The sequence below is a fragment of the Augochlora pura genome, chromosome 7, assembly GCF_028453695.1.
Source record: "Augochlora pura isolate Apur16 chromosome 7, APUR_v2.2.1, whole genome shotgun sequence".
In the NCBI taxonomy this organism is placed as follows: Eukaryota; Metazoa; Arthropoda; class Insecta; order Hymenoptera; family Halictidae; genus Augochlora; species Augochlora pura.
Window position 1 is genome coordinate 870,820 of NC_135778.1, and position 20,719 is coordinate 891,538.

Here is a 20,719-nt window from a genome sequence, read left to right on the forward strand (position 1 = left end):
ACATAGTAATAGTATCATAATTAACGTAATCGTAATTATCAGCCTACCTCCACTATTCTTTCCATAGCGACAAATTTGTCGACCGTCTTCTCCCCATTCGGCTCGCAGACTTCCGGTTTCGAAACTCCAATCAACGTCACCTTCTTCTCCGATTCGGAAACCTTTGGAAGTTCGGTGTGCTTAATTGACGACGACGACAGCGCCGCGTTGGTGGTCGTGAGTTGCGGCTCCTCGACGTCACCCCTACACAAATTCAAGAGTATAGAAAATAATCAAGTTAAATTTATCAATATTTCAGTACGCAAGAGAGGTCAAAAAAGTTGTACTGTGCGAACAAAAGCTTCTTCGATTACAGACACGCGAAACCGATTGGTTTCGATAGAAAAAAGATACACTGAATATTTTCTCCTTCCGTTCTGTTTATCAAGTAACGCGAGACCAACGCTTCCTTGAAGGTCATAAGACGATACGACTTGTAAGAATAGCTTCCAATGCGTTCGCAACGATCGTGATAGGTCTATTAATAATTTTAAACTGTCATCAGTTAATTATAACATAATTCACTGTCTTTCTATAATACGTTAATAAAATAATAGCAATATCATAACATTAAATCGAAGCTCTTAAAATGTTCCTACTTCTGTCATTATTCAATTTTTTATATCTCTAATAAAGTAACAATCTAGCGACGAGTTTCATAGAATTACAATATTTCTCGTTACAAGCTGACACATTTTCCAAACAATTCAAAAGAACTATCATCGACGACCACGACCTCTACTGCAACCGTAATATGTTCTTCCGGTATATCATACCAAGTGTCGCACGCAGACGTCATGGTTGCTGGAGCATCAAGGTCTTCGCAATCTGGAGACGTGACGAAGGACTCGCTCCTCGAGCATCCCGTCGGTGTCGTCGTGCACTCGGTAGCCGTCACGTAACACTCCCCGTACGAGTCGTCGACTGTACTTTCATCGCAGGATCTGTCAACAATGTCCTGCAACGGAAACATGTAAAATAAGAGAGCGCCGATCGTCCTCCTGCTGTCTTCGTAAAACACCAACCACACTCTGGCTATTTTTACGCGTACGCATCCCGACGATGGTTTAACACGTTGAGCGCCGCCTGACCTAAATATCAGTGACACCAATTTCTGGCCAATCTTGAAAATTCATTTTTACTATAATATATTCGAACAAATTGAATTTGATTAGAATGTTTCGGATGCGAGAGAGCTCTAATGCCACCCCCCTATGATAAATATTAGCATTCTAGTTCCGCTTTAATTAATTAAATTACTTTAATTATGTGAGAATTTTAGTGGTCGATTATAGGCACTGAACGTGTTAAATATGACATACTTCATTCATTATTACATTAACTACAATGTATAGAAACTGAAAATTATTGAACGGTTTTACAATTCTGAGATGCAGTATACATATAATAGTTCCGTCCGTCTATTTTAATAAAATATTTTCTTTTTACATTTTGAGATATTTAAATACTGCAAATTTTATTTCCTCAACATTACCGTGGACAAATCATTAACAATTTTGTTTCGATTACTCAATATAATTTAATATGATACAATTTAAAATATATTGTTTAGGGAGCCGAAACATGAATTCTAATTTTATTCCCAGGAAATTTGATGTACATTTCCTTATTTCATATTTTAACATGATATATTATTTATAAATTTGAACACTTATAACCTAATTATCAATATTTTCTAGGCAATATATTTATAGGCAAAGATACAATTATACATAAATTATTACGCTTTACAATAATACTACACTGGTATCAAAAATAATAATCATTACAAATATACAATTATACACAATTATAATACATTTTGTTTACAAATATTTTAGGCTTGTATAGCTAATCTTGTTTTACAATGAGATCAGTCATGTCAAGCGAAGAAGTCACCTGCAATGTCTTTTCATTTGCTAAATGCAAAAGAGATACAAATGAGATTGGGAAACTTAATGATTCTGCGTTATTTTTTGTTAATAATGCGGGTAATTTTTTATAAATTTTGTTGAAACTTTTAGTACCAATCATACCATTTGAATTGTGCAGACTATTATTTGAGTTTCTTATCGTATCTTCATCATTATCATGAGACAAACATTTCCAAATGCTATGTTTTAACTCTCTCATATCAATTTTCTTTGCACGTACACAATATTCAATAGTTGTTTTATTTATTAGTCTAGGCATGGTAACTAAATTACTACCAGTCAAAGGTTGTGTAGCTAATATGCGCTCATCTGTAAATGCAACGCCATCATGAACGGCATTACTTTCTTCAGGTACTCTACATTCATCAACATTTGTTTCAGGACAATAATGACTTGTATCATTGTCATTATTATAATCATAGTTTTCTACAACATCAGATACGTCAGTGGTGTTCATATCATTTGTACTTTCAGGCGGTTTAAATATTGTTTTGTGCATATACAATTTATTAGCATCTGCGATATCATAATGTTGATCTGGAGGTAATGTCAGTATTTCTTCATTCCATTTCGTACTGGGCGTTTTAGTATGCATTTTAGATCCTCTATTTTGTAAATATTTAACTTCCATGCTTTCTGTTATTTCTTTGCCATAACTCAGCTCTAATTCTTTTTTCTTTTTACTTGGTGCTTGATGACATTTCTCCATTACGTTGCTGTTGCCAAATTTTTCCTTGGACGCAATTAGTTTCCAATGAGACGGACCTGTCCAATGTATATTTAAATTTTGTCGAATAAAGGAATATTCTGAAGCTTTAGTTCGCACAGTGCTGGCTAGAACTTCACGGAAATCTACAATATTTTCTACTTGATCAGGTAATTTGACACACTTGTCTACATTTTCCTCTTGCATATCTGTAGCATCAAAATCATTCACAGCAGCACAAAATTCATCATTATCTTGTGATAATGATGCATCTAAATCAAAATGAAATGCATTTTCATTTATATTTTCTGGTTGCATCTCCTCTGTTTCATTATTTGCATCAAAACTTTGAAAATCAAAGTAAAACATAGAAGGACAAATTTGCATTTTTGAAATATCATTTATTGTTGGAATACTATAATTAGCATCATTATCTATTTGTTTATGATCTACTGTATCGATTAAAATATCATTATATGGGTGAAAATAGAACCTAGATCCTGCATGATTAGGTAATGTAGCTTGTAGAAGCATATCTGTAGTTTCCAAATCTGATCCCATACTTGTTAAGGTAGGTTTCTCAGTTTCAACATTTGTTTTTAGACTCTCTGCTGTTACAAGTAATTGTTCTTTCATTCGCTTCCTTGTCTTTTTTTTCTTTTTGGCCCCACTATTTTTATTTTCTTCATCAATATCCATTGGTTCTGCAGCATTAGCTCCTGTATCTTCATTACTTTCTTTTTGTTTTTCTAATCCTCCAATCAGCTTAAGTACATCCATATGTACACCATCAACACGATATCCATAAATTTTAGTGCTTACATCTAAAGAGACACTGGCCACTTGTAAATTCGACATGTTTGCATCTTTCTTTTTGATCATGAACGTCATAAAATCAATCATTTCCAAGTTAAACGCATTTTTCGGATTGATTTTATTTTCTGTACCAAGTTTTATACATTGTGTTATACGTGCTTCCATTTGAGCACTTGATATATTACCCAATGCGCTAAGACCTAAAGAGTGTCTTCTCTCATTAGCGCCTACAGTAGGCGTTGATAATGGTGTATTGTTAAATTCATGGCGACGAGCCACCCTTTCTGCTTCATCATCATTTTCTACTATAGGAGTCGTAACAGCTGCTTTTTGCAACATAATCGATTTACGCCTCAATGGTGATGAGTAGGAAGTTGAATGTACAACACCATCCATTAATTTGTTTGCAATAGCTTTATGTGCTTCCATCTTGTTATATTAATATATTGCAAATTTCTGTTACTATGACTGAAAAAAAATATAATAAATTAGTAAAATTAATAAATTATTCTAAGTTAGATTTCTTTCAAATGATTTGGAAGTAATTTTTGTAAAGTTTTAATAGCAAACTTTATACATACCTCAAGTTGTATTCTGTACATAAATAAATTTTACTATGACATGTGATACATCACAGTGATCACAACATTTTAATTTGACATAGTAAAAGGGAAGTAGAATATAAACATATTTATATAGATGTATGTACCAAAATCTATAACAAAAAATATTATATTAAATATTACTATAAAAAATGATTTTATGTGAACCTTTATCAAAATTGATCATGTAATCTGTAAGATGTGTATAAATATTGTGAGTCGTAAAAGTATAGTTAAAAAAGAATTGAATAGCATATAACCTCAATAACAAGCACATCTTAATATTTAATTAAAAATTAAAAATATCATGAACTTCTAGAACCTATTTAAATTAATTCGAATAGTTCTACGATACATTGTAAACTTTACTTACACACTTTTAAAGTTTAATGTTCATAATAGTTTGCTTATGAACTTTTCAACTTCGTGTAACACTACGATTTAATTTATTTATTTATGTTACTCACGATACACAAAACAAAACTTCTGATATATTTCAAATTAATATCGGCTTCAACATGCGAATCAAAACAAAATTGGCGAGAAAAAGGGGTTACAATAGTTGAACTGTGTTCTCAAATGCATCAAATCTAGATGTGTTTACATATTTGGCGTCCCTTATTGCCTCGAAAATGTTTTTGAAAATTTCTGAAAAGCTGCGGAGGAGCAAGTAAAAGCAAGTAGACATCAATAATAAACAATTAGAGAACAATTGTTTAAGCCATCGCACATTGAATTAGGACAAGTTTTTGAGTATTTAAGCCAATTCATATGTAACAGTCACGAACGACACGTGTTTCTAGTTACTTATTTATTTGTTATCGATAAAATTATCGCCCGTGGAATATTGAACAATTGATTAGATGAAAAACACAATTTGTATGCAGGTCATGCAGTTCGTTTTATAAATTATTTTTGAAACTTCATATTTTTTTAAAAGTCTCCAGGTTCTTCTAAAAGTCACTAGGCGTCTGAAAAAGTTTTTCGGATATTTCTGAAAAAAGGTAGGTGAGTAATTAAAACTAATCGGTGAGCTATTTAAAGCAATTTTTCTAACTGTGTTTCATAAATAATGATTAATATGGTGAACCAGCTTCACACTGGTGTCTATTTTCGTATTTTGTGAGAGATTTGGTCTTAGCGAAATTCATATCGAATGCGAACCAAACGTAGCGTTTTTTAGAGATGGGCAGATATATACACGAAAATTTCGAATATGGAGCAAAAGGTTCAGAAATTTGAGGTATGGTATGGAAACTGCCTTTCCCTAATTGGTTGACGCTTCTCATAGAGGTCGTAAAAGATGCAGTGCGATATTCGATTTATACTTTTAGCCTCGCAGGATTTTCGACCACATTTGCCAGCGAATTTGCAAACAATGTACATTGAGTATCGTTTGCAAATGTGTGTGATTCTAGGCAATAACGCTTTCTCTATAAGATGTTTTCGGTGAATAACATGATTCAACTCAGTAAAGGCAATAACGATAAGAAAAGATCATCAGGGACGCGTGCATGACATAGGTTTCTCGTTCGAATGGACACTCGCACATAGAGCCCGCTGCTTTCGTTCTGTCTCTTTCGATCGTCGCACGCGTTCTCTTATTAAACCAACTGCGCGAAAATGGGTGCGCATTAAAATGGTGGGGATAGAAAGGCGCAATATGGTGAGGTAACAATGACTCGATATGATCACACGAGAAAATTTCGGGTACACCGAACCTCCGGTTGGGTTGGATCGGGACCCGAATCCGAGAAAAATATCCAACCTAGCTTGAACCCAAAATGTTCGGTATCCGGTCACCTCTAGTGTTTTTGCACCTAATTAACATAAATTTGCTCGCAAAATACACTACCAAGTGTTTTACATACATGTATTTGGTCGAAGCAGACTTGGCTGACACAGGAGACTTACCGTTGGAAAATTATATAGCTACCACTATTTTGATTCCCTTTGCAATTCCTGTAGCAGCCCACACGCACCATCGTTTTACATGAGCTTAAATAGCATTCGATAGCATCTAAAGGTTTGAATTTGAAGTCGATGCCATGTCAGCCATTTTGAATAATCATCTTTTCACGTGAAATCTAACGTTAGAGAGCGCATATGTTCCAATTTCTTAATGTTAGAAGTTCGCCAAACTTCTTACCGTATTTTCAATGGTAAAAACGAATGAACATTATTAAAATATATCGCGGCTGGTCAAGTGTTTAGTGTAGTCAATTAATTTCATATTTCCACATTTATAAATATACGAATGCTGAAAGAAAGAATAAATATAATTTCGATAGTATTTTTCTAAAAACGAATCAACCATCATGACGAAAGGTATTACTTTACTCAATCTATAATTGTAATGTAAATACAAATCGAATACATGAAGTACCTCACTTTCCTTGTTGTTTATTAAACTTTTTCTGTAAAAGTATATGTTATTTATGTATGAAGCATATTCTACCATGCTATTATTTGAAATAGTTCTTTGAAACTAGCATCTTTATCGATATAATTGTATATTGATTGTGTATTCATTACCTGTAATTATTGTTTGAATTTTGAATGTTCTTAAGAGGATGTTGGAAAATCAGAAAATAAAATGACAAATATTCGTATGTAGATTAAAATGTTAAAAGATAGAACCAAGAGTGAAATCTTTAGAAATAATAATCAGTTATTGTATATATATATATATATGTTTTATATAAAATTTATTTATTTAGACGAAAGCTTAGAGAAAAAGTCAATAGAAAATAATGATACCGATAAGAAAGCTGCCTCCGAAACAGGACCAGATCCATCAGCTCCAGTAACAAGAAGAGGAGTATTAACATCATTTCTGACTGGTAAACCAATGGAAATACCAGAACAAGATATTGTAATTATTTTGTTTTTTTAATAGTTACAATCGTGTTTATTTTAAGAACATACTATTATTGTTAATAATATAATCTTTTTTAAATAGCTAGGTAAATGCAGATTTGTATCAGAGTTCGAGAAGTTAAATCGCATAGGAGAAGGCACATATGGAATTGTTTATCGAGCTAGAGATACAAAGAATGATAAAATTGTAGCATTAAAGAAGGTGCGAATGGAACATGAAAAAGATGGTTTACCTGTTAGCGGACTCAGGGAAATATCTGTTCTTTTATCTTGTCGTCATGAAAATATCGTACACTTAAGGGAAGTTGTGGTAGGAAGAAGTCTAGAAAGCATATTTCTTGCGATGGAATATTGCGAACAGGACTTAGCAAGTTTATTAGACAATATGCAAACTCCATTTTCCGAAAGTCAGGTTAAATGTATCGTTTTGCAAGTATTGAAAGGTTTGCGCTATTTGCATCATAATTTCATTGTGCACAGAGATTTAAAAGTCTCTAATCTCTTAATGACGGACAAGGGATGCGTGAAAATCGCTGATTTCGGACTGGCTAGGTGGTTCGGTTTACCTTTAAAACCAATGACGCCTAGAGTAGTAACACTATGGTATAGAGCACCAGAATTATTACTGCAAGCAAAAACTCAGACAACTTCTGTGGATATGTGGGCTGCTGGCTGTATTCTAGGTATGATACAAGTTTCTTGTTTTTATATAATATTATAATGTTACATGTAATTTCGCTTCAATGTTAGGTGAATTGCTTGGACATCGACCCTTATTACCTGGACGATCAGAAATTTCACAGCTAGAATTGATAGTTGATTTATTGGGTACACCAAGCGAAGCGATTTGGCCTGAATTTAACAGCTTGCCAGCATTACAGAATTTTACATTAAAACAACAACCATATAATAATCTAAAACAAAGGTTTCCATGGTTAAGTGCAGCTGGCTTGAGATTATTAAATTTTCTATTTATGTATGATCCAAAGAAAAGAGCAACAGCTGAAGAATGTCTACAAAGCAGCTACTTTAAAGAAGCTCCTCTGCGTGAGTGATATGGAATTTATTTACACCTTCTACTACACAGTAATTAATTTTAATCATACGACTGTGTATTTAATTTGTAGCATGTGACCCCAAGCTCATGCCAACATTCCCACAACATAGAAACATGAAGAAGGCTGCTCCTCCAAAAGAAACCAGAGAACCAGATGCAAATGTTACAGATCAAACAAATAACTTACCTGCAATTTCTGATCTTGTAGGTTTATCGCGTAGTCTTCTTTTCTATTTAAAATATTACGTTTATATAGATGTTATAAAGTTATTATTTTTTTTTACAGCTTGGATCACTTGTTAAGAAGAGAAGAGTAGAATGAATTATGGGTACCGTTACATTCATGACTCAGAATATAGTTTAAACATACTTTCATTCCTCGTTATAATTTGTAACATTCTCCTAAGATGTATGATATCATTCACAGAATAAACTTTTCAATAAATGGAATTTATTGCTAGACTAATGAGAAACATTACTGAACAAGTGTTTTTGTTGTGAACAGGAAAAAATATGTGCGTAAAGTGTACAGTATGTACAATATGAAATCTTTGATTTCGATAAATAGTGATAACTTCGAAAATGATACTTATGAACGTATATGCTTTAAATTACGCGTATATCAAGATATACATACATATATGCTTTAATTAACAAATTACTATTCTTCGTGCATCTTTATTTCATAAATATTGTTATAATCCTGCTTTTTAAGTTCAAGTTTTTTTAGCAGTTTGAGCAGCTTCGAAACGTTTCTTATATTCACCGTTCGGATCGTATTTAGCTACAAGTCGTTCCCAGTCTCTTGGTCTCTTAGTTCTCAGATGAGTTATTATTTTGTCTGCAGTATGTTTCTGTTTTTCGTTGCATTTACTGCAATCCGTGGATAAAGCATCTGGCAATGTTTCTGAAAACACACATATATTATTTAAATACCGAGACATTTTAAAATAGACATACGATACACGCGCGCCTTAAATATTTTACAGTGATTGCTCTGTACTTATTTAAATTGGTATACAAAAATTTCTATTTTTAAAAATATCTTCAAAGTTATTCATTGGATGCTTTTTGAACAAGAAGCATTCATTGTTAATTATTAGTTTAATTGCTAGGGCATACATGTTACTCGCATGTTACTTAAGAAAGTTCGATGCACTCTAAATGAGAAAGTTCAAAGTAGTTTACGTAATAAAGAGTGAAAGAGAGAGAGAGAAACAGCACGCGTGTGGGGTGAACTCTGTCGTAATAGTCGGCGCAGATGCATTGAAATTTCCAAATGAAAGCAGTGCCACTTTTGGTCACGCGTTTGAGGAAAATTTACTTTTCTCCTCGGGTTCCGTTTAATGACAGGTAAAACTTAGAATTGAATTAATAGATGTAGATATGTATCTACGCGAATTCGTAACTAAAATGATCGACTTACAAAAATAGTAAAATGAGTACATATTTATTTTTCTCTACGAAAAGTGTTCTAGGTCACTTTTTAAATATTAAAATTATTCCCTTTATTTAAAATTATGTTAGATAAAAAATTCAATAAAGAATTGTATTCAATTCATCCGGAATATACATTTCTTCTGATTGAGCTATTTCCATGCTTTATGATAATAACTACTTGAATTTAAAGTAAGTTTAAATAAACAGCAATGCAAAATATTGGAAAAATGTATTACTCTCTCATAAAAAAACGTATTGAGATTTTTAAAAAAGTAATTGATATCACGAGTGTACAAAATATATTTTGCGCGAAACTTCAGGACTCTATTTTGTTATAATACATTCGGCTACGAATTTATTTCGTACTCACTTTTCAGCTCCCGACCTTCGTTGGTGCACGGACCCTCGTCCAGCATGCATTTGATGTAATTGGTGAGGATACGACCGTTCTGAAGAATTCTCTCAATGTCGATGTCATCGTATTTGTCGGGATATGTGTCAGCGCTTACAACACTGATTACAAGCAAAGCAACCAGTAAAAGTGAAACTTTCATGTCGCGGTCTACGAACGCGATTCCCACACCGGAAAATTGACGAACTGGTCTATGAGAAACGCAGAATACCCGAAGCGGTTTCAAACACTGATAGATCCTACCATACAATTTTTACAAGGTAGTCAGCTTGCAAGCGCTTGCCTCTGCTCGTGAAATTCCCTGTTCGCAACTTGCTTGTTCGTACAAGCTACCGAATTATATAGCTGAACTACGAAGGACATTGGGGGGAGTGGATGAACGCTTCGCGTGCCCCTCCGTGAACGGTGAACACGTCGTTGAGCGACGCGGAGATGGGGAAAATTTCCGTATAAATTATTCCGTTTGTTCGTATTATAAATATTTCTTTTTGCTATGACGATCCCAAAAAAATATTTCGTACTCGGTCATTAAAAAAAAACGAAGTGTACATATTGTGTTTCTATCATACCATTATGATATTGTTACAAATAATTACAATGAATTAGTATGATGGAAAGTATAAGCGTTTTATTACTTGCACGTGTATAATTTACTTGTTTAAAAACTCCATCCATTATAAGTTATCATTTACTTTATACATATATTGCGTCGTTTTACTTATCTAATACAATAAAATTAAACTGTAATGTTAATTTAATAAAAACATTTTTATATTGAATTATCCACTACAACTAATACATACATTACATATACATTAGCAATTACGTGGGCAAATTAAGCGTTTTGTACTAGCAACATTATATATTCAGTTTTCGTGCGTAAATCACATTCTATAACCATTTTTGACTGGATTACATTTTTAATTAATATAAAAGTTTTTGTCATAGACTACTAGAAGTAAATGTAATTGAAACATTTTTATTATCACTAACGAAGATTCAGTATGAATTACGATCTTTTACGCAACGCACAAGTCTTTCTGTTAGTTTGTTATTTACTGTTGAACGATTGTTAGTATACTTGATCAATGTTGATACACATATCGAAGATATTTGTAACACCTTCGTTGTTGCATAATAGAATAAACCTTGGAGCATAAGTATCAATCGCGTTGCTCTTTTGCATGTTCTCAAAATTTAGCTGACGCGAAAAATTTTGCTCACGGTCAACGAGAGGTTTTCCAAAAATGTTGTTTCAATCACCGATACGTTTAAGTGGCAACACATTCAAACAATTTCATTCGAATACAAGTTTATCAAAATATATTATTATCATAAAATCTATTATATAGATTATTCTTGACATTATTCAAGCGAACAAAGGTAAAATAAAAATATATTACGATATTGTGCAATTCGTCTAATTATAAATGTGACACGTTCATTTCGACATTACAATCATGGAGCTGTTTAGAATGCAAGGTGTATTATGGTTTCTAACAACATCGTTATTCCTCTATATTGCGAAAAACCGACCATAGGATCGGAAACTTTCTACCTTGTCCCTTGACCTTCTCGCAGTTTGCAGTGGCAGTAACTTATATTCGATATAAAAATTTCATATATTTGCCTATGATACTTGATAGCTTATAAAGTCGGAAAGTGCTTTAATATTTTTCGTCTGATATGTTGAGAAAAATGTTCCCCTCACTGGACGCTCGATTTTTCAATATTAGATAGTAACGTTCACCCAAAATAAAAACAGTCACGTTTTTAACATAAATGAATGAATCATAATTTCGTACAGTATCGTACTTGTGACGTTATCGTTCTTATATGTTCCGGTATTCGACAAATATTAAATAACGTTGGGATCATTTAGTTATACGGCAGCAATACGATTCTACATTGTCGTGTAATATCGTACGATCGATTGCCATTCGTTCGGATAATTTTGTTGCATCAGCGTACTTAATGTTATCGCGTGCTCCCTTTGCCGGGGTGTGCAACGGCGGCAGTTGTTGTTCAATGCTTCCGGCAACAATCCTGCAAATAAATTATACGGATCTTTAATACTTAAATGTTTATACTGTAATTCAACAAAATCAGCTATAAATAGGAGATTAATTATACTAGACTATGAGTTTTATATACTTTAGTGAGACTTAACACGTTCGTCGCCGCGTCACCCAAATCTGGGTGACACTCTGACCAATTTTGAACATTTATTTTTATTGCAACATATTCGAGCAAAATGAATTCGACCATGATTTTTCGAACGCGAAAGAGTTCTAATGTCATCTCCTATGATAAACGTGAACTTTTTAGTTTTATTTTAATTAATTAAATTGCTTTAATTATGTCTAATTGTCGGCGACGAACGTGTTAAAGAGAAATCCACTTTTGAAGTAGGAGAAAGAAACTGGTTGACAGGATGCATGAAGCTATTATACACGCTTATTTAGATATTACATGGCTATGCACGTGTATATGTATTCAGATGGCACAACGTATGCAAAAAACGAATGTATATGTAGAACGGGAAGTGTTATATATTACTATTACATAAAAGACATTAGAATATCATGGACTTTCACGATTGGTTCCATATCACAAGCAATTAAAAGCAGATTTAGACTCGGCAATATGTTGACTATATAAAATTTACATCGTCCTATAATAACCAGAGTATAAAGAAAATGTGTTCTTTATTTGGAAGATGTAGATAAATTATTTAATATTTTCATATTAAATCATTTAATATTTTCACAATGACTTGCATACAGATTCCCATGTATAAAACCAAACGGAATTACCAAAAAAGTCTATACGCAATTACATAATAAATATCCGTGAATAAAAATTGCTCAAATTTACCTTTAATTGTTCTTCCAACGACATCGCACGGTCCACGATCTAGGATGCAGCTGACTTGCCGCGCCACGTAACGTTTGTCCATCATCAAGTGCGATACTTTATCTTGTGCGTGAGCAAAACTCGCTAAGAGAAGTAAAGTTACGAACAAACTAAACTGCAGTTTCATGTTTAATTAATGGCCAACTAATTTCTGTATCTTCGAATGAAAAAGATGTTTCAATGCTATTCTATGCGCGAAGTCGTAGTCAAACTAAACTGACCGTTTCACATTTCGGAATTCGTATTTATACCGTGTTCCCTCCTTCAGGGCAACCCTTCAGGGTAAACGGGCTTAATATTTTTCCCCTGTTAACCTATTTCCAAACTCATTAGCCGAGAGAGATTATCGAAGAACGGCGACAACGATCATTATTCTCTCTTGACGTTAATATCATAGGTAGAAATGTAGACAATTTCGTCTAAAACGTTTTAATTTTATCGATATTTCACAATATATCATTAATTTAATTATACGATCGAACAAGTTGCATCAAATCGAACAAGGAATTTAAACAAGTTGAAAATTATGATTGTCAAGTTTTTAATTGAGATTTAAAACGATATTTACACAATGTGATCACTGTTAATTTGAAAAATTCTGCATTTCACTATTGTTGATAAGGTATTTGGAACATTTCAGTTCCTCAGAAACGTAATCATTCCCAGAGTTGACTTCGGAAAATATTAAATAGAATAATACAGTAAACGCAAGAATTACATTATACTATAGATAATCGCAAAGCGAATATATGTTAAATTAGGGAGTAATGTTGAACCACGGGAAAAAGTTGTTGTTTAATAAATGTTATTTCGTGATCACTGATTATGGTTTTATATCGTGATTATGTTAGATACTTTATTTATTACTAATTCATTTTATCTGTTTCTGTAAAATTAAACACAGAACTATAATCCATATGGCATGCGTTTAAAGAATTTATTATTGGAGAATAAAAAGGAGAGGAATATAAACAAGTCAAATAGATGTGAATTTTTTCTTATATGAAAATTGATTTATTTATATGAAAAATATTTTTTATATTGTATAAACATAGCTACCATAAATCGTGTTAACTATCGAGGAATAGCCACGTTCACACAGAAAAAAAGTTACTTAATTTAAAACTACCCTAATCTGTTTTAAATTTGCGGCTGTAAGAATAAGACCTGGTACTGTAATAATAAAATTTTAAAAAAATTTTATGGACAATGTCTAAGTCTGATGAACGATGTTTAATCCAGTTTTAAAAAGTTTATTTTTTAAATGGCTGCCACTGTATGCATATAAGTATACGATATGTATCATGCAAACAAGTTGGCATTAGTTGGCATGAAGCGGGAGTCGCGTTAAGATTGACGTAGAAATATTGAATTGTAAATAGACGCATACATATATTTTCTGTAATATAATGTATGTAATTTGTAATGCATTAAATAGTGATTTGTTTAATAAATCAGTATTTGTTATTCATACTTGTATATAACCTATATATTAATATCAATGCTTATTTATAACCTGTAAAATATTTGTCAGTTGTTGACAACAAGTATGCCTGTACTTGTATTTTAACTGCCCTTTAGGTGTTCCATTTGGAAGGCATTAAATAAGTGAAACTTAAGTTTTGTATAATGAACAGTTTATTTATACTTCTTTCAAAGAACTGATAAAATTGTAATAACTAAATAATGTAAGTTTTATTGTTATAAAAGGAGTTATATAGCTATATTTTGTTATGTAATTAATGAATTAATTAATTTATTTTATAGGGAACCATCTCCAACACAAACTACAATTACGGATATAGACAAACCTACTCCCTCTTCCATTTCAATAAATGATACTAAAACAAAGTGTAACTTATCATTTTCATTTAATGTTGATTTTGATGATGTCAACAGTGACATATCCTCTGATTCAGAGACTGCAGACTTGCAAATTGATGTTTCTGAGGTTGATAATTATGAACCCCCCAGTAAACATAAAAGAGATGCTGTCGAAGAAACTTCTTCGGTCATCAACGAAATGGAAGAAGAGATTGAAAGACAGCTTGATGCTAAAGCAGCAAAAACCAACTTGACAGCTACAAATGTTAAAAATATTATAAAACACGTGATTACCAATGAATATGTAATGGCAATGGTTAAAAATCGTCTACAGGACACAGAAGACGATCTGCTGTTTGAACCTAAATTGACCAGAGCAAAGGCGAAGTATAAAATAACAAAATGCATTTTACATAAGATGTATTACTTTATAGAATACTAAAATTAATCTATATGTATATAATATTTTTATGTAGAGAATTAGCAGCAGCACAAGTTAATATACCATGGCCAATTACACCAGTAAAAAATTCTGCATCAGAAGTACAAGTATTAATTGAAGAGGAATTACCAGAGGATTCTTCAGACGAAGAGTACAATCCAGACCAAGATAAACACAGCGACGACGAAAGAGAAATGGAAAATTTAACAAACAGCGATGTAGATTCGCAACTCGCGATACCAGCAAGTAATTGCGAGTCGAGATCGATCGAACAGCTTGAATCACAAAATATTCAATATGATCCAGAAGGCATTTTTAAAATTCCAGAGTAATACATTTTATGCAATATTTGTAAATTCTGATGTGACATCATTTTAATTTCTTATAAACAATACTTTCAGTGTTCCTCATGTACCAACAGAAGAGGAAAGTATCGGTCAAAGAACACGTTCAAAACTTTGTTTGAGCGAAACACCTTTGGAACAAATTGAACAAGCATTTATACCACCTGACATAACAACTGATATGTACGACTGGGACTGTGAGATTGACGAAGATTGGGACAATTTTTTGAAAGAATTTACTCAACCATTGACTCAGGAACCTGTAGTTGAAGATGATCCAGAAGCAGATCCAGAGTATAATATTTTAGACGACGAAGAAACAGAATTTTGTACTTATTATTACTTATTTTTATGTGCTTAATATTTTAAGCTTTACGATTTAGTCGGATTACTAAAATGATATAAGTTATTTGTTTGTAGTGGATAAAGAAGAATTGCGAGCGGATAAAGCTGTGAAAGTTACTCGCAAAGAGTTAAATAATTTAATTGCAGAATTGTTTGAATTTACTGACACATTTTCGATGCAGGAACAGGAAATTTCAAAGAAACGGAGGTCTCCGGAAAATTTAAGTCCATCCATTGACAATAATTCTATGGTAAGGAGACAATCTACATTTGTAATCATAATCATATAATTTTTAAACGAGAATACAATTTTGTCTTTCAGACTTGTTCTGTAACAGATATGTTGCCGACTTATGAACATGATATTCCAGAGTTAATGAACGCTAATCAAAGACAACTATTGGCAGTACAACTATGTCAACATACTCAGATGATGGTGCAACATTTTGTTATGACGTATAAACATCCAGAACTACATTTTCAGTCAAAAAGTTGTAAACAGAATATAATGAGCCTAAAGTAAGTTCATTATTACATAATTCATACATTATATATCTATAATCAATGAATTAAATTTTCTGTGATATTTTAATCAGGAATTTAAGTAACGGCCCTAATTCTGCATTTAATGCAGCAAATTTGGCAGATGCTTTAAAATTGATGTCCGATTGGGAAGACAAATTTTTGGATAATAAATTTTCCGAAGATTTTAGAAAAACTGTCGTAGATGAAAATACTGTAAACGAGATATATTCTTCAAACAAATGGAAATATATTCCCAAGTTTCATCCGGAATTAAAGAAATTATTCATGGAGAGCAAAGCATTAATGTTTCCACAACTATTACCTGACATACCTTTCAAGAATGACCTAAACAAATATACTCGTACCCCGTTCCTAAAATCAGAAGATTTGTAAGTAAATATGTTTTCTTCTTTAACTATATGTAAATTAATTAACATCTTTTCAGTTTAATCGCACTCGGCCTTGATCAATTTGTTCCCTTCGTTGCAACAAAACCAAGGAAGTTCAAACAGAAAAATCTTCAATTGATGGATGCAGTACAATTGACCATTCAATATTTATTACCATGCAGAGAACCGAACTCGTTATATCGTCATATTCGTAAAAGGAGATTTGCGAAAGATGGAAATCCCATAAGGGTATGTATAGCATGTATTACTTAAATAAAGGAACTACAACGAAGTAATTATTCCTTCAGCATTATTTTGAAAAGGGTTGTAGTCCTAGAACAATACACTATATCACACGAGAGTGGGACCTTAAAGCACCAAAGGAACAACCAGTGGAGCGTTTACCTAAAGAGTGGCAAAATTATCTTAACAATGTACGTTTATCTAAACTGAAATATTTTCGGTATTTTAATTTTCATTAATATTTATAAATTATAAAGAGTAATGAGACGGTGTTGATAAATCGCTTGAATTTGTTCACAGACAGAACAGAATATTGATGCGTTAAAGAGAAAACATATATTGAACTCGTATAACGATCTTATGAAAAAGGACGACTGTGTAAATGGAATTGCTAAAATTTATACAACTATTTCCAACATTCATCCCTTACGAAATCCGATTGTAAATATGTTCCCAAGGATATTACCTGCACCTGCGAACAAAAAGAAATCGAATGATTATATAACAAAAAATAATTCATACTTGAATGAAAAGATTAATTCTGAAAATTCAGCAAAATTATTCAGCAATGAGTCGAATACAGTAGCATGTAATTCTAATACAGTAAATAAAGAACGCACATCGCAACGTAATAATTCATTGAAAAATGCAATAAATACAGAAGAGAAAACAAAATCATTGCAAAAAAATGAAGGGGAAGAAGACAAGGAGGAGAATGATATACTTGCAATTTCAGCTACATCGAAACATTCCAAGTTTTCTAAAAAGTCTTCGGGTGTAATACAAGAATTACCGCAATTGCGAAGAACTACGCCTAGATTAGCAAAGACAAGAAGCGCTCAAAATATGAAGTTAATGGCTCAAGTTCTGGGATCAAAAGGATTATCTTCCAGTTGCAGTACTTTAAAATCTAGAGAAAAGAATGATATGTATAAAAATTTTGAGAAAACACAGTCATTACCAAAAATTGTAAGTAAAAGTAGAAATACAATGTACATTACATTTTGTTTCTTTATCAAATAGCCTCTTACAATGTGGGTAGTCTAAATACATAACAAAAAATATTTCGAAAATACAATGGTTCGCAATATTTTAATAAAGAAGTAGATTATATCGCGTCTTTTTTCATTGTATTTTTTAAATTTCATTTCTTATTCTAGGACAATGAAGATGAAATAGCCGAATTAATGTTAGCAAGTACAACTATTAAAAAAGACTCACTTAGTAGAAAAGAAGCTAAAGAAGCCAGAGAGATAGAAAATATTAAGAGACTTTTAGAATCTGAAAATCCGTTGAATGAAGAAGAAAGAGGATCAAGTATGTTTCATTTAATAATCATACAAGATGTTCTGTAAGTTAACGAGACATATTTGTTTTTTTGTTATACAGAATTTGCAGCATCGTATCTTCAAAAGTTACATTTGATATTGGAGTCTAATAGTACCGAAGTATTTCGATCTATTGTAAAATTATACTTAGATTATTATGAGAAATTGGATAGTATTAATCAAATGGAGAGCGAATTGTCTTTTTCTAATGACTCTGGAACTCCGCAGAATGAAAAACTTATGGAACAAACGGCAAGGGATAAAGATGCTATAGCTATTAATTTATACCAGGACGTGTGCGAGAAGTTACACGAATATCCTGAGCTTTGTATGGACTTTTTATTATTTTTAAAGCCCCATCAAGCTGCGATAATAGATAAATCAGTTGAATATATAAAGCTTCAAAAGATGAGTGAATTTATTAACGTTGCTCAAATATATTTTGCTAAGCAGCCTTCTCGAATAGCAAAAATGATGCAAGCCATCACGCAGCTTTCGTCTGAACCTCAAACAACGTTAGAGCATGTTTATTCGATTATGGGTCCCATACTCAAGGGACATCCATTAGTTATGGATTTATTTCTACAAATATTACCTACCGCTAAGCCACCTGAAAGGTAATATTTATAATAGAATAAATAATACAAAAATCAAAATTTAATATAAAATATCTTTCCAATATATTATGTTAATCTACAGTTTATTTGCATCGCATATGTTCGAAAATTTAACATGTCCAGTGGGGCCGCACGATAAAAATAAAACGTATACCGAAGATGCATCTGAATTATACGAAAATATTGAACTACCGCTATCGGTTTCCCAAGGTGATCCTTATGGCGGAGAAAATTGCAAATGCAATTGTCATAATGGAGATGATTCCATTTGCAAAAGTATTTCTGAACATTGCGTATCTTGTGGAACCAGAGTAAATAATTTGTATTTTCTAGCATTTTCTTTTCTACATTGCAATAAATCAGATAAAGATAGAACTAAATTTTTCCCACAGTTTCTGAATGGAAAGATCTATCTTCAAACGTCCGAAGGCTTAAGACCGGCTAAAATTATCTTTCCTGGTGCTGATGAAGAAAAATTGGAAAATATAGCTCGTGTATCATTAAAAACGGCAGATAAATTTGTTTCTCCTATTCCGTCCAAACCACGAAGAAAATCATCAAAGAACGAGTCCAATTCTGACGAACAATATCAAAAGTCTTGCACGTTGAAAGATTCTCCTGTTAAGGATAATGACGAGGTGGGAAAAGTAATAGTAAAAGCGAAAAGAAATGTAAAATCTCCACCAAAACCGGATAAAAAAAGAAGTTTAAAAAGGACGCAAAGTATGGACGAAATGGGTGTTAGCACAAAACGTGCACGGATAACACAGCAAAAAAATAAAAGAGAAAGAAAAGTCGATAAACAACAAACTAAATTAGAATGTGTGGACTCGAGCGATGACCATGTAAAATTAAACGAATCATTGGACATAAATACTATTATAGAAATGAAAAAAACAAATTTATCAGATGAAGAAAGCGAATTATCAAATTACATCCCAGACAAAGTGGATTCATCTGACGATGTTAAAATCTCGAATACAGACATAAATATTAAACCATGGACACGACAAGAAGATATGATTCTTCTACAAACTATTAAAATAGAATATTCTAATAGTTCAATGGACATTGTTAGTAAAAGATTGGACCGCACAATTAACGAAGTAAGTTTTTGGATTATTTATAATTTATTTTTAACATACACCGTTTAATTATTGTATTTCTGTGCAGGTTAAAAGCAGATGTGAAACACTTTTCGCATTATTAGAAAAAATGATGTAGGGGAATAGATTCACTGGAAATGCATTTTGTTGAACATACTTTTGTATGCTGTATTACTGGGCAAATACAGGTAAAGGTATCTCTTTTATATGGAATATTTTATTGAAAGACAAATAAGTTATAATATGAAAAATTCTTCATTTATTCTTACATTGAATTATAATATATAAATTAATTTTATATGCTTTTACAGACTGTTTTAATATGTTGAAGCTGAAATGTTAATAATTAAAAATCAAATAAAAATGTGAATACTTAAAAAAATGTTTTCAAATAAATGATTTCTAAGTAGATAATTTTAATAATGAGCAATCAAGACAATTATTATTATATCATTAGAATAATATATAACACTACAACCATAAGATATTATATTAAGCCAAATAAATCTTTGGCATAGAATTTTACTTACCTGCATACTTCTTTGAATAATTCATACCATTTTTTAAAATAATTATAAACAGCACAGCGTCTCTTTCATAATGTTTCAGAGATTTCTATCTTCTAAATTTCTAATTACGTTAATTTCAATTTCATTTAATATAACTTATAATATAACGTTATAAAATTTTGTGCAGTTATTGAACCATTTTATTTGCATATAATCAATTAATTTTTTTTTAATCAATCATATAT

General features: G+C 32.0%; 5 protein-coding genes across 13 annotated transcripts in view; 2 read left to right on the forward strand and 3 right to left on the reverse strand.

The window, feature by feature from the left end:
• LOC144473128 (uncharacterized) overlaps window positions 1-1,135 on the reverse strand; it is a 56,100-nt gene extending 54,965 nt beyond the window's left edge. For all 5 annotated transcript variants that reach the window (XR_013494499.1, XR_013494498.1, XM_078186738.1 and 2 more), the window contains exons 1-2: window positions 816-1,135; window positions 48-243 (exon numbers count right to left, since the gene is read on the reverse strand). Coding sequence is in view for 3 of the 5 variants with exons in the window: in XM_078186738.1 (XP_078042864.1) it covers window positions 48-243; window positions 816-1,012 (393 nt within the window). In the remaining 2 variants the exon portion in view is untranslated. The remainder of the gene's footprint in view (window positions 1-47; window positions 244-815) is intronic.
• Window positions 1,136-1,603: 468 nt separating this feature from the next.
• Window positions 1,604-4,641, reverse strand: LOC144473134 (condensin complex subunit 2-like). The gene is made up of 3 exons (XM_078186748.1): window positions 4,471-4,641; window positions 4,077-4,210; window positions 1,604-3,963 (listed from the first exon to the last, which is right to left on the reverse strand). Exon 3 carries the CDS (start codon window positions 3,922-3,924, stop codon window positions 1,891-1,893), a length of 2,034 nt encoding a protein of 677 aa, XP_078042874.1. The 5' UTR covers window positions 3,925-3,963; window positions 4,077-4,210; window positions 4,471-4,641; the 3' UTR covers window positions 1,604-1,890.
• Window positions 4,642-6,235: 1,594 nt separating this feature from the next.
• Window positions 6,236-8,496, forward strand: Cdc10 (cyclin-dependent kinase 10). Its single transcript, XM_078186750.1, has 6 exons — window positions 6,236-6,425; window positions 6,818-6,972; window positions 7,060-7,660; window positions 7,728-8,024; window positions 8,105-8,238; window positions 8,321-8,496. The coding sequence occupies exons 1-6, from the start codon at window positions 6,416-6,418 to the stop codon at window positions 8,354-8,356; spliced, it is 1,233 nt and encodes a 410-aa protein (XP_078042876.1). The 5' UTR covers window positions 6,236-6,415; the 3' UTR covers window positions 8,357-8,496.
• Window positions 8,497-8,614: 118 nt separating this feature from the next.
• Window positions 8,615-12,929, reverse strand: Csp6 (chemosensory protein 6). The gene is made up of 4 exons (XM_078187196.1): window positions 12,764-12,929; window positions 11,794-11,932; window positions 9,845-10,125; window positions 8,615-8,941 (listed from the first exon to the last, which is right to left on the reverse strand). The coding sequence occupies exons 1-4, from the start codon at window positions 12,927-12,929 to the stop codon at window positions 8,751-8,753; spliced, it is 777 nt and encodes a 258-aa protein (XP_078043322.1). The 3' UTR covers window positions 8,615-8,750.
• Window positions 12,930-14,131: 1,202 nt separating this feature from the next.
• Mute (gon-4 like protein muscle wasted) lies at window positions 14,132-20,424 on the forward strand. 5 transcript variants are annotated; one of them, XM_078186742.1, is made up of 17 exons: window positions 14,132-14,213; window positions 14,384-14,490; window positions 14,570-15,013; window positions 15,103-15,396; window positions 15,470-15,741; window positions 15,833-16,008; window positions 16,080-16,276; window positions 16,354-16,671; window positions 16,728-16,920; window positions 16,980-17,105; window positions 17,215-17,883; window positions 18,075-18,231; window positions 18,304-18,859; window positions 18,942-19,170; window positions 19,252-19,965; window positions 20,033-20,153; window positions 20,277-20,424. In XM_078186742.1, coding segments are annotated over exons 2-16 (4,398 nt in total). In that variant the 5' UTR covers window positions 14,132-14,213; window positions 14,384-14,488; the 3' UTR covers window positions 20,084-20,153; window positions 20,277-20,424. The 5 variants fall into 5 exon arrangements, with proteins under 5 accessions (XP_078042868.1, XP_078042870.1, XP_078042866.1 ...); XM_078186744.1 differs by having other exon boundaries at window positions 14,140-14,490; window positions 18,304-18,362; window positions 18,471-18,859; XM_078186740.1 differs by having other exon boundaries at window positions 14,140-14,490.
• Window positions 20,425-20,719: the final 295 nt, after the last annotated feature.